The sequence below is a fragment of the Erinaceus europaeus genome, chromosome 4 (genome assembly GCF_950295315.1).
Source record: "Erinaceus europaeus chromosome 4, mEriEur2.1, whole genome shotgun sequence".
NCBI lineage: Eukaryota > Metazoa > Chordata > Mammalia > Eulipotyphla > Erinaceidae > Erinaceus > Erinaceus europaeus.
The window spans coordinates 100,835,126-100,848,128 of NC_080165.1; the positions used below are offsets into that span (position 1 = coordinate 100,835,126).

General features: G+C 51.0%; 1 protein-coding gene across 4 annotated transcripts in view; it reads left to right on the top strand.

The window, feature by feature from the left end:
• The window catches only part of SCNN1A (sodium channel epithelial 1 subunit alpha), a 47,871-nt gene that overhangs the window by 7,256 nt on the left and 27,612 nt on the right, over positions 1-13,003 (top strand). For 2 of the 4 annotated variants that reach the window (XM_060190222.1, XM_060190224.1), the window contains exon 2: positions 4,735-5,095. In XM_060190222.1, coding sequence (XP_060046205.1) covers positions 4,735-5,095 — 361 coding nt within the window. Of the gene's footprint in view, positions 1-4,116; positions 4,559-4,734; positions 5,096-13,003 lie in introns of those variants that run through there. The other 2 variants (XM_060190223.1, XM_007527844.3) reach the window with 2 other exon arrangements.

Genomic DNA, 13,003 nt, shown 5'->3' on the forward strand with positions numbered 1-13,003 from the left:
AGGTTCAGTTCTCCACACCACCATAAGCCAGAGTGGAACAGTGCTCTGGTTAAAAAAAAAAATTGCACTGGGGAGGTAGCATCATGGTTCTACAAGGACCCCCAGACTGGGTAGAGGCTCAGTTCTCTCCCAGTATTTCTTCCCGGGGGGTAATGAGGGAGTCTTCTTCTAGGCCCATGGAAAGTCCAGAAGGGAGGTTGGTGGCAATAGATTTTTCCTTTTTAAAGTATTTTATTTATTTGGATAGAGGTAAATTCATAGCAAAGAGGGAGATAGAGAGGGAGAGAGGGAGGGACACTTGCAGCATTTTTTCACTACTCATGAAGCTTCTCCCCTGTAGGTGGAAAGCAAGGGCTTGAACCTCGGTCTTTGCTCATGATAATATGTGCTTAAGTTCCTACAGTGACACACAGGACAGCCCCCAAAGCCAAGAATCACTCAGATGACCAAGGCTGAGGGATCTTATCTTAACCCAAAGAAGTACCCTTCTTAGTGGACTGTAAGGGGCAGGCAGGGATCTTTCTGGTACATAGTTTTAGATTCAAGACAACAGCTACTATAGGAGTGCAGATAAACAGACCATTGTTCCCATAGTGGGCAAGCCAGGGCAAAGAGGCCATTAGCTCTAAGTAGCAGGCCTGAAGAATTGCCTCTAGCTGAGTGACTCCTCCTACCTTCGAAAGGGTAGAAGCTACAATGGAAGAAGCAGGACCAGGTGGTGGTTCACCCAGGAGTAGGAACAAGTGATCATGCTTGAGGACCTGGGTTCAAGCCCCCGGTTCTCACCTGCAGGGAGAAAACTTCATGAGTGGTGGAGCATTGCTGCAGGCATCTCCCTTTCTCCTTGCTATGTCTGTGGTCCAGCTTCGAACCCCAGTACCACATGGGAGATACTGTGGCACCAGAGCAAACTCTGCTGCTGTGGTGGTTCTCTTTTGGCCTGGAGTTATGAGACTGCACATGCATGAGACCCTTCTTCTACAAACAAGAGGATAAGATTGAAATAGTGATCACCAGACATTGGGGACACCAGGAGGCATGCAACTAGCACCTACCCTCTGTATACTTGTAATGTTACTCATGAATATGTAACTATACAAATATAATATGACTCATGAATATGTAAATATACAAATATACACACAGGGGGCCAGGCAGTGGCACATTGGTTAAGCGCATATAGTACTAAGCACAAGGATCCACACAAGGATCTGGGTTTGAGCCCCCAGCTCCCCATCTGCAGGGAGGATGCTTCACAAGTGGCAAAGCAGGTCTGCAGGTGTCTATCTTCTCACTCTCTCTCTAACTCTCCCTCCCCTCTCAATTTCTCTCTGTCCTATCCAATACAAATTAAAAAAAATATATGGACACCAGGCGCAGTGGATTCATAGTGCTGGCATTGAGCCCCAGCAATAATCCTGGAGGTAAACACACGTGTATACACACACACACACACACACACACACACACGCACGCACGCACGCACGCACGCACGCACGCACGCACGCACGCACACACACACACACACACCTGGATAATCATAGTGTGCATTCAGGGGTCCTGCAATAGAGCTCTAGGCTCGGCTTGGGTCTGTTGGGATCCCAGAGGAGGAAGTGATGGTTCCCATCACCTCCTGTTCCCTTGAGAGCAAGAGGCAGAGAGAGACCCTTATCCGCTGTAGTGGACAGGACCCTCCAGCTCCACTTTTGTCCCTGTGGCTCCTCCAAGTTTCCTGTGGTTCAAGGGGGTTGGCTTTGAGAGCAGGGAGGCTGTCCTGAGTGGGAAGGGAGGGCTGGGGCTGTGAGACAGTCTGGGGTAGCTTCTAGGCTCATCCCCACTACAACTGCTCTGGAAGTTGGAGAAATGGCACTGAGCCTGGAAAGGGGGCTTAGTTCTCAACCAGGTCCGACCCTAACTTTCTCACACCTGTGGTACATCACTGTGCTTCTCTGGGTCGCAGCTGCCTCCTGGACTAAGCGGAGGTGGGGAGGCAAGTGTAGAGACAGCTAGAAAGAGCTGTCCAAATATTGGGGTCACCTGGCCCACCCATCCATGCTCTCCTCATTTTCCATTTTCCAGGTGAGGACACTGGGTCCAGAGGGAGCATTTCCCTTTATTCCCCTTCCCTTCTTTCTTTTCTCCTGTTCTTGTGTCTTCTCTCCTTTTCTTCTTTTTTCTCTTTCTTCCTTCTTTTTTTTCTTGCAATTTATTTATTTATTTATTCATTCATTCATTCATTCATTCATTCATTTTGTCTCCAGGCTTATCACTGGGGCTTGGTGTCTGCACTAGGAATCCACTGCTCCTGGAGGCTATTTTTTTCCTTTTTGTTGTCCTTGTTGTTTTATTGTTGTTGTGGTTATTACTATTGTTGTTATTGCTGTCGTTGTTGGATAGGACAGAGAAAAATCAAGAGAGGATAGGAAGACAGAGAAGGGGAGAGAATGATAGACAACTGTAGACCCGCTTCACCACTTGTAAAGTGACCCCACTGCAGGTGGGGAGCAGGGGCCTCAAACTGGGATCCTTGTGCCGATCCTTGTGCCTCATGCCATATGCCCTTAACCCACTGTGCTACTGCCCAGCCCTTGCAGTTTGTTTTTAATATATTTTATGTGATTTATTTTTAACTTATTTAAATTATTTATCTGATAGAGACAGAGAGAAATTGAGGAGGGAGGGAGGGAGAGAGAGAGCTATCTTACTGGCCTCTGCTTTCCTCTGGTTGCCTGTTTATTCCTTGTTTCTCAGCTGAGGCTTCTGAGGTCTGCCCTGCCCCCACCTCCCAGTCTGGTTTAAAAAATATGGAATTTATTTATTTATTGACTGGAGAGAGAGACAGAACAATTGAAAGGGGAAAGGGAAAGAGAGAGAGAGGGGAGAGAGAGAGAGAGAGAGAGAGAGAGAGAGAGAGAGAGAGACACTGGCAATACTGTTTCACCACTCATGAAATTTAACCTCCCCACCTCTTGCAGATGGGGACTAGAGGCTTGAACCCAGGTCCCTGCACACTGTGATTTGCATTCTACCAGGTGTACCACCCCCACGCCCCCACCTCCAGCACTGGGATATCCCCTCAAGAGCCAGGGGCTTGGGGATGTGCATTGGGAGAGGGTGTCACCCTCCTTCATGGCATCCTGAACCCCCCCCCCCCCAGTCCCCAACGTCATTCCCTCCCCCTGCTGGACTCAGCTGGGGACAGACACTACCAGTGAGCTGCTCCTTCTGGGCAGACCTGAGCCTCCTTTACTCCCCCTCACTGCCTGTTGTCCCCAGGCTCCAGGTCTGTGCCCAAGTGCCCTGCCAGGCCCCTGCTGCCTCTCAGTGCCCACATTCCAGCAACCCCGTGACCACACAGGGGACATTACACATTCCTGGCCTGGCAGCCAGCAGGTAAAAGAACAGAATGTTCAGATCCCGCCTCAGCCCCCACCTCCACCTCCACCTGGGCCCCTCCCAGGCCTGGCCAAGGTGTGTGTGTGTGTGTGTGTGTGTGTGTGTGTGTGTGTGTGTGTGTGTGTGGTGGTGGTGGTGGTGGTGGTGGTGGTGGTGGTGGTGGTGGTGGTAGGGGGCAGCAAGCAGTCAGGAAGGAGAGGTGGAGGGGGCCCTTGAATTGCAGTGCTGGCTAGGGCTTGGGGGCCAGGAGGTATCCACATTCCTCTCCAAGGAGTTGAGGGTGTCCTGGGGGAAATCCCCCCTGCAGGTCCTCATGGTTAAGGGCACCTAGGAGACTCCCTCTGGGGTGGGTTTCTGCCTCTTAACTCCTTTCTTTTTGCCTCTTCTCTCATGTGCTTGCCTCCAGCCCCCCTTTTAGCCCTCCCTCTGGCTCCCTCCCCAGCCTTCCTCCCTAGCCTTCCTCCTTTAGTCCTCCCCAATCCTCCCCAGCCCTTCTCAGCTCCTTCCCAGCCCTCTTCCCTAGCATTCCTACATCACCCCTGGGTCTCTGGCCCAGCTCTGCATCACTCCCTGGACCCTGACTCAGTTTATTTTGGGGGTGGAGGTGGGATGGAGAGTAAATGCCTTCTCTGGTCTCCGGGGTACTCCCAGGCCAGTGTTCCCAAGCCCTACAGCTCAAGGAGAATTTGCAGCTCAAGCTCCTCCAGGCCCCGCCTGCCGCCTCGCCTTTAATTGAGATGTTAATGAGGCCTTGGTGGCTCCGGGCTGCGGCACCTGTCGAGCCAAGGAGGAGGGGTTGGGTGCCAGATCCAACTGGAGAGGAACCAGTCACAGCCCAGCTCAGCTCAGGAGCCGGCTGGCCTGCCCTGCGTCTCTCCTGGGGACTGCCGGGGAGAGAGGACAGTGCCCCAGGCTGAGGACAGAGGCCGGACAGACAGCCTCAGGACAGACAGCCAGGCGGGAGCCGGGGGAGAGACCTGGAGTGTGCGAGCAGAGGGGAGCCGGTGAGGGAGGAAGAGGCCAACTGGGAAAGGGCTGAGAAATAGATCCTGGAGAAAGGAGAGAGAGAGAGAGAGAGGTGCGCTGCTGTGTAGATAGAGCAGGAGGTGCTGGACACCCACAGCTGATCTCATCAGAGACACAGAGAAGCCCAGGCCAGTAGGTCAGAAGCTCCCTGGAAGGCGGAAGGAGGGAAGGAAAGAGGGACACAGTGGTGGTGATGGTGGGGCTGTGGGAGGCCAGGGCCAACCCCTCTCTGGCTTCAAGGGGCTGATGATGGGATGAGAGAGGCACCCAGACCCCAGAGCTGAGCTCCCCTCCACCGTCCCCCACCCCTAGAGCCCATGAAGGAAGATAAGCTAGAGGAACTGGGCCCAGGCCCCGAACCTGTGGTTCCCCAGCAGCCCACGGAGGAAGAGGAGGCCTTGATTGAGTTCCACCGCTCCTACCGGGAGCTCTTCCAGTTCTTCTGCAGCAACACCACCATCCATGGCGCCATCCGCCTGGTGTGCTCACAGCACAACCGCATGAAGACAGTCTTTTGGGCCGTGCTCTGGCTCTGTGCCTTCGGCATGATGTACTGGCAGTTCGGTCTGCTGTTTGGGGAATACTTCAGCTACCCCATCAGCCTCAACATCAACCTCAACTCCGACAAGCTGGTGTTCCCTGCGGTCACCGTGTGTACCCTCAACCCCTACAGGTCAGCTGGGCCCAGGCATGGGGCAGGCAGGGCACAGGGGCTTGGAGCTTTGGACCTGGGGCCAGAGGGATTGGCAAGCTCTGTTGTGCCTGCACACCTGCTGAAAACCCCTGTGCTCTCTTCCCTTCCTTTTCTCCTGCACATGGTAGTGGGAGAAAGTGCCAAACAAGTGGGGGTGCTCTGAGCTCCCCAGAGGGCAGGGAAAAGTGGTGTGTCATCCCCCAACTCTGGGGCAGGAGGGGAACCTGGAACAAAGCCTCTGCCCCCAGAGAAAAGACTCCTGGGGAGGTGAGGCCTTTGTGGCCTCACGGGGTAGGGGGGCGCATCCTAGGTGGCAGGGGACTTGTTCAGGCAGGTGATGGGGTGGGGGGCAGCTCTCCAGGAGCTTGGAGGCAGAGGTGGCATCCCAGAGTCTGGAGAAGGGACAGAAAGAAAGCAGTCACTTTGCCAAGGTTATCCTCTACCCCCCCCCCCCCCCCCCGTACCTAAAGAAAGAAAGAAATAAAAACAGGTGACCCCAGCTGGGCATGCCCCACAGCTCACCTGCACAGGTGCCTGCCTGGCTTTGCAACCACAGGGTGTGTCCTGAAGTTTTAGGTTTCATCTCTGAGCTTTGCCAGCTCTCCAGCCAGAAGCCAGAGGGCAGAGGGTCTGGGAACTCAGGAGAAGGGGCGGGGAGCAGGGCCTGTGAGTATACATACACTTTCTGAGCATGTTCACTAAGTCACACGCTGCTCTGAGGGAGAAGCTGGGCTTGGGGCTGGGTGACTGCAGAGCCCATATGGAGGAAAGGATGCAGTAAGGGGGGGTGGTATAGACACCCATCACTCAGCACACCCCAGAGTGAGGTGAAAAGCAGGTGAGCTGGTCTCGGCCTTCAGGGCCTTGCGGTTTACAAGTTCATGTGCATGAGCAGCTCTGGGTGTGTGACATATGCTTACAGAGGGCTGGGACCAGCCTCAGACTGAGGGTGGAGGGTGGCTCCCCATATATTCTGGTTTGTTCAGGGGTGTGTCGGGGACCAGTGAACGTTGGAATGTCCTGTCCTCTGGAGAAAAAGTGACCAGGTCATTTCTTTGACCTTTGGGCAAAGGGCTATTTTCCACAAAGCTATGTTGTGCACTAGATTCTACTAGGTTTTTTTTTTTCTAATCATATTTATTTATTTACTTTTGAGAAGAAAGAGGGAGGTAAAGAGAGAGAGAGAGAGAGAAAGAGAGAGAGAGAGAGAGAGAGCGCAGCAGTACTATTTCACCACTCATGAAGCTTCCCTCTTGTAGGTGGGGACTGGAGGATTGAACTTGGGTCTTTGTACATGGTAATGTGAGCACTCAACCAAGTGTGCCACAGTCTGTCCATCTTACTAGGCATTCTATAGACTTTTCTTTCTTTTTAAAATGACTTATTTATTGATGAGAGAGAGACATTGAGTGAGCAAGAATCAGAGCATCACTGTGGTATGTGTGATGCCAGAAACTCACCACCTCCCGGACCATTAGACTTTTTCATTCTCAGAACGATCCTCCCTGTTTTGTACTTGAGGAAACTGAGGCCAAGGGAGACATTATGGGCATTGTGACTTCCATTTGCGCAGATGAGAAATGCAAGAGCAATGATGCGAGCTAGGTCACAGCACAGCAACAACATCGGCCAAGGCTCAGGTAGCGCTGAATGTGCATCATGCAGATGCTCCATTCACGTAGCTCCAAAGAGAACATGTTAGGTTACAGTATATGATTCTCACCAAGGATTTGTTTTCCTCCCATTTCAGAGATTAGAAAACTGAAGCCCAGAGAAGGTGACTCTTTTGCTCAAGCTCACACAGGGAACCAGTGTTGAAACTGGGGTTCAGAAGTCACCCTTCTAGGGGGTTTGGGAGGTGGTTCAGCAGGGAGAGCACGGGACTGGCATGCGAGGGGTTCCACATGCTGGAGTGCTGCTCTGTCCCCCTCACTAATTAATAGCTGAGTCAAAAGCAACTGCCTTTGATTTCAAATCTCAGGTTTGGGGATGAGAGGGGGAGCCCATGGCAAGAGCATCAGGAAGCAGAGGAGGGAGCTGTAGGCGGTGCAAGGGGGAGGTAGGAAGGGAGAGAGGGAGGACTGGAGAGAGGTGGGGTGGGTGGACAGGTTAGAGCAGCCTCATGGGTGGGTGGTGGTAAGTGAGTCACCCTGGTCCTGCTGACACCAACCTGAGCTGAGCAGGAGGCCCGGAGGATGACTCCTCTGGGGAACCGGGAGGAAGTGGGCTGCAGCATGTGAGAGATGAGCTGGGGAGACATCTGGAATGAGAGAGCTGGCTGTGTGGCCCGCCTGTGGGCAGCTGGGCTCAGCCAGAGGAAGGGAAGGCATGAGAGCAAGGGTGGGAGACCTGGCAGCTGCTTTGTGAGCAGAGGAAGGGGACAAGGACTTTCCACAGTAAGAGGATGTGCTGAGACTCTGGTCTCGACACTGTAGCCCCTTTCTTTGTGGTCAGATAAGGGATTTTTAGTGAGGGACAGCACCTATCAGAGCCTCACCCCTAAGGAGCAGAGTCCACTGGGTGGGATATTGGTGTCTGGCATGCTTTGCATATATGAGGCCCTCCCACCTCCACCATACAAGGGAGAGGGGGACAGAGCCCAAGACCATGTTTTTATTGAGTCCTGGAAGTAATTTAGCCTAGACCCAAGGAGGTACTTAGGTCTCCTAAACTATGAAAGAGGCCATGAGCTCTTCTTCTCCATAGAAGTAGGGCTGGACAGCAGGGATGAGGGGGCGGCAGGAGGAGGAGGAAGAGGAGGAGGAGGACGGGGAGGAGGAAGAAGGCTGCTTTCTAATGATGCTCTTCTGTTCATCCTTCAGGCTGGCGGGGAGACCCACCTTCTTCAGGATCTGGAAATAGGCCCTATATAGGCACAGAGCAGATTCTGTGACCTAAGAGGTGGCACAATGGAGAACTCAGGACCTCATGCTTTGGACCCTCAAGCATGAGTTCCTGAGTTTGATCCCTGGCATTGCATGTGCCAGTGATGCTCTGGTGTGCGCTCTCTCTCTGATAAATAGATCTGACTAAATAAAAGTATGCTTTTGTAGACCTCCCAGGGGTAGCCTTATCCTCTATCACACCCTCTGTGGCACTGTTACTAGAAAGCTCTTCCCTGGGCAGAGCTGCAGTTGCCTCATAAAACCTGGCCTCGGGTTGTGCTCCCAGTGTCTCTGAAGCAAACCCACAGGCATCTCTGTCTCTGCCCAGTGGCCATCAGCAGGTGTACCTGCGAGGGCAGTAATTGTCCTGTGGTTTGCGAAGCCATTATCACATTCTGTGCCTCATGACCTGTAGGTTAGATAAGGAGGGAAGTGTCACCCAGACTCAGAGGACAACTCAGTGGCTTCTAGAATGCAGAGGCTTTGCAAAGGCTACTTGGCTACACCACCAAGGCAGAGCTGGAATCTGGTCCTGGGCTCACTTGGGATGAGGCCACAGTTACTTGGTGGACAAGGAGTCAGCAGGGGACCAGTATTGCCTCATCTCTTGTCCCATAACAGCAGTGACAATGATGAGACCAGCAGCAGCCGCTGGATAGTACCCACACTACCAAGCATTCTCCACTATGCATGTCGTATCTTAGTTTCCTTATAGCATAATATCTTAAATCTCTCCTAATAACTCTTGCAGCAGATGCTGTCAATACTCTTTTAAGTGTTTTAAAAGAAAAATGCATTTATTTATTTATTTATTTATTTATTTTACCAGAATGCTGCTCAGCTCTGGCTTATGGTGGTGCTTGGGAGTGAACCTGCGACTTTGTAGTCTCAGGCATGTGAGTTTCCTTACATAATCATAATCATTATACTATCTCCCCACTCTTAATTTTTTTGCTTCCAGGGTTATCACTGGGGCTCAGTGCCTATACTATGAATCCACTGCTCCTGGTGGCCTTTTTTTTTTTCTTTTTCTGTTTTATTGGATAGGGCAGAGGAAAGTTGAGAGGGGAGGGGGAGAGAGAGGCGGGGGAGAGAAAGATACCTACAGACCTGCTTGTGAAAGATAAGAAAGATAAGATAAGATAAAGATTGCAAATGAAAGATAGACACTGTGGGTAGGGACCTGGGGGATCTAACCAGGATCCTTGTGTAGGTCCTTGTGCTTAACCTAGTGTGCCACCGCCCAACTCCCTTCTTTTAAAATAAAAAGAAGTTTTTTTTATCTTAATAAAAAATATATTTTTTATCTTAATGAAAAATATGTAAGAACACACATATACTGAGAGAGAAGCACCAGAGCACTGCTCAGGTCTGGCTTTATGGTAGTGTTAGTGACTGAACCCTGGACCTCAGAGCCTCAGGCAGGGAAGTCTTTAAACCATTATGCTATCTTCCCAGCCTAGCTATTAATACTCTAATTTAGTTGACAGATATATTTATTTACCAGTGATAGATTGGGGGGGTAACTAGATACAGTGATGCTAGGAATTGAATTCAGGGCCTCAGTTTGAGGCACCACCTCCCAAGCCACATCCGCAGTACCAGTACCACCAATACTGAGTCACAAATACTGTCATTTTACAGACGATGGCAAGACAGAGAGGAACAGAGAAAAAAAGCAACAGCTTGGGGCTCACCGGCTAAGAAGTGGTGAGGGGAGGGGATGAGCCTCAGTGCTGGCAGCTCTGCCCCGGGCACGGTGGATTCAGTACCCCTCCCCAACCTGGCTCCCTGTTCTCTGACACTGTCCTTGGGGGCGCTCATGAGCATAGGGGGTACTGCCCTGCAGGATGCGCTGGCAGTGGGTGTGAGGACCCCAGGGGAAAGCTTGGAGCAGGAGGCAGCTGGAGGAGAATGGGGCTGGGGATGGTTCAGAGAAAAGGCTGGGAGGTGACTGGGAACAGGGTTTGCATGGGAAGAACTTGCTTTTTTTAAAAAAGATTTATTTATGTATTTATTTCTTTATTATGGGAGAGTGAGTTTCACATGAGGCAGAAAGAAGAGAGAGAGAGAGAGAGAGAGAGAGAAAGAGAGAGAAAGAATCCAGAGCATCACTCTTGCACATCCAGTGCTGGTGATTAAAGAGAAAAACTCAGATATGAGGTACCCTGTCAGTTTGCTTTTTTTTTTTTTTTTTTTTTAACCAGAGCACTGCTCAGCTCTGGTTTATGGTGGTGTGGGGGATTGAACCTGGGGTCTCAGAGCCTCAGGCATAACCATTTTGCTGTCCACCCACCCTACCCTGTCAGTTTGATCCTTGGCACTGTGTGTGCCAGTGGGGCTCTGGTCTCTTTCCTCTCTCTCTATTTCCATAGACTAAAAAGTCCTCAAGAAAGGGGGAGAGTCATGGTTCTATTTCTTATAGTTTATTTATTTTTGGATAGAGAGAGAAATTGAGAGGGTCAGAAGAACCAGAGGCAGAGGGTGGGGAGGAGGGAGAGAGATTGCAGCCATGAGGTGGAAGGAAGAGACAAAGCAGGGTCCCTGGAGTTGGACAGGCCTAGGTTCAGAGAGAGAGGAGAGAGAGAGAGAGAGAGAGAGCTGTATTTGCAGTGCTGTCTCACTGCTTGTGAAGTTTTCCCCTGTGGGTCGAGAGCGGGGGCTTGAACCTGAACCCTTGAGTACTATAATGTATATAAGCTACCAGGTGTGCCACTGGCCAGCTCCTGGTTCTTGTACTTTCTGGTTGAGTGAACATTCAAGAAGCTTCCTCAACTGAAAACTACATGCTGTGATGCTTGCTGGCTCAATTTACTCTCCCTCCAATCTGGGGCTGCTGGCCAGGGCAGATGTGACCATGACCTAGGAGGAAGTCAAGGGCAGGAGGGCTGGCTGTCTTGCTGAAGCCTCTTGTTTACACTACACTCTGCCTTGCCTTTCCTTTCCTTTCCTTTCCTTTCCTTTCCTTTCCTTTCCTTTCCTTTCCTTTCCTTTCCTTTCCTTTCCTTTCCTTTCCTTTCCTTTCCTTTCCTTTCCTTTCCTTTCCTTTCCTTTCCTTTCCTTTCCTTTCCTCTCCTCTCCTCTCCTCTCCTCTCCTCTCCTCTCCTCTCCTCTCCTCTCCTCTCCTCTCCTCTCCTCCACCCCTCCCCTCCCCTCCCCTTCCCCTCCCCTCCCCTCCCCTTCCCTTTCCTTTCCTTTCCTTTCCTTTTTTTTCTTTGCCTTTCTTTTCTTTTCCCTTCTCTTCTTTTTCTTCTTTCTTTCTTTCTTTCTTTCTTTCTTTCTTTCTTTCTTTCTTTCTTTCTTTCTTTCTTTCTCTTATTGATAGAACAGGAAGAAATTCTGAGGGAAGAGGAACAGAGGAGAGAGATACCTGCAGCACTGCATAGTAACATGTACACTTAACCAGGTATACCACCACCCAGCTTCCTGTATTTTGTTTTATTATTCTATTTTTTTTTTATTGCCACCAAGGTTATTACTGGGGCGTGGTGTCTCTAAGACAAATCCACAGTTCCAGGTAGTCATTTCTCCTTTTTTTATTTTTAAATTTAAATTTTATTTGATAGGACAGAAAGAAATTGATTGAGAAGGGAAGGGAGATAGAGAGGGAGAGAGTCAGAAAGATAGCTACAGACCTGCTTCATTGCTTGTGAAGCAACCCCCCTCAAAGGTGGGTTGTGGGGGCTTGCACCAGAGTCCTTGAGCATGGTCATATGTGTGCTCAACCAGGTGTGCTGCTGCCTGGTTCTCTGTATTTTACTTCTTTATAAGAAGTGTGGGGAGGGGAAACAGAGCACGGCTCCCTGATGGCCTGTGACCTCAGGCGGGCAAGCCCTGCACTTTCCTCACATCCTACCACCCCAGTCACTCTAGTCAGCCTTCTCTGGCTTCCTGTCCAGCCTAGTGACTTGTCAGCTTCCTCCTGTTTACAGGACAACTTCTGATAGTACTAGTGGATTTTGCTCAATGATCAGTGCTCTTAGCTCCCAGTGTCAACTGAAGTGGGGGGGGGGGTGAGAATAAAATTCTTTCTGCCTTAAACCCTCCTAAGGAGAGGAGAAATAGAACTTGGGGTGTAGAGGGGGAACTCTGCAAGCATCCTGACTTCTTCTGGAGGCTTGTCACAAGTGGGGGCACACCAGGGGCCTCTCAGGCAGAGGTAAGAGGGGGTGACTCTCCTGAGGGCTTGTTATTGGCTTGAACGTGGGACCTTGCTCACTGTAACATGTGCGCTAAACCAGGTGCACCACCATCCTGGTCCTTCTCTGTATCTTCCTATCTGAAAAAGTTAACTGGAGTGGTGAAGCCCTGGCGACATTCAAAAAGAAAGGAGGAAGAGTGGGGCTGAGAGAGACCTGGCGCTTTGGGGTGGAAGGGAGACTCAGCCGGAGATGGGGAAACCAACTGGGGACCTAGATTCTCGCCTGGTGATCACAAGCAAGAATCCTCAGTCCCTGGCCTTCAGGCCTTGTCCATGTCCTCCTGTGGGCCATTTCTTTTTCTCCATGCATACCACACATTTTCTCCTCTAGCCCAGAGTCCTGCCATCTGCCCATCTGGCAGAGGAGGGAACTTAGGCTGAATTTTAGCACAGCTGGGCTGCCAAGCAGCCTCACAGGGCTAGGCAGTGAAGCTGGAGCACTTTGACCTACTGCCCACTGACTCTGGCTCGAGTACTCTTTCTGGGGGACCACACTGACTCCTTAAAAAGGACTTGAGGGAGCAAGGACAGATTGGAGAGCAGCGTGACAGTAAAAAAGCTTTCTGACCCCTTCAGTGACTCTGTGACCTTGACTGAGTCACCATGCCTCTGCTTTTTACAGGTGAAAGGGAGTGAGGGTAGGAGGAGCTGACAGCAGCAGCTGCTTGCTGTCACCTGCATTCTGTGCCACGGTGCTTGGCCCATAGTAGGTGCTCAGTAAAGACTGGGCATCACTGCTATTCCTTCCTTCCTTCCCTCCTTCCTTCCTTCCTTCCTTCCTTCTTTCCTTCCTTTCTTTCT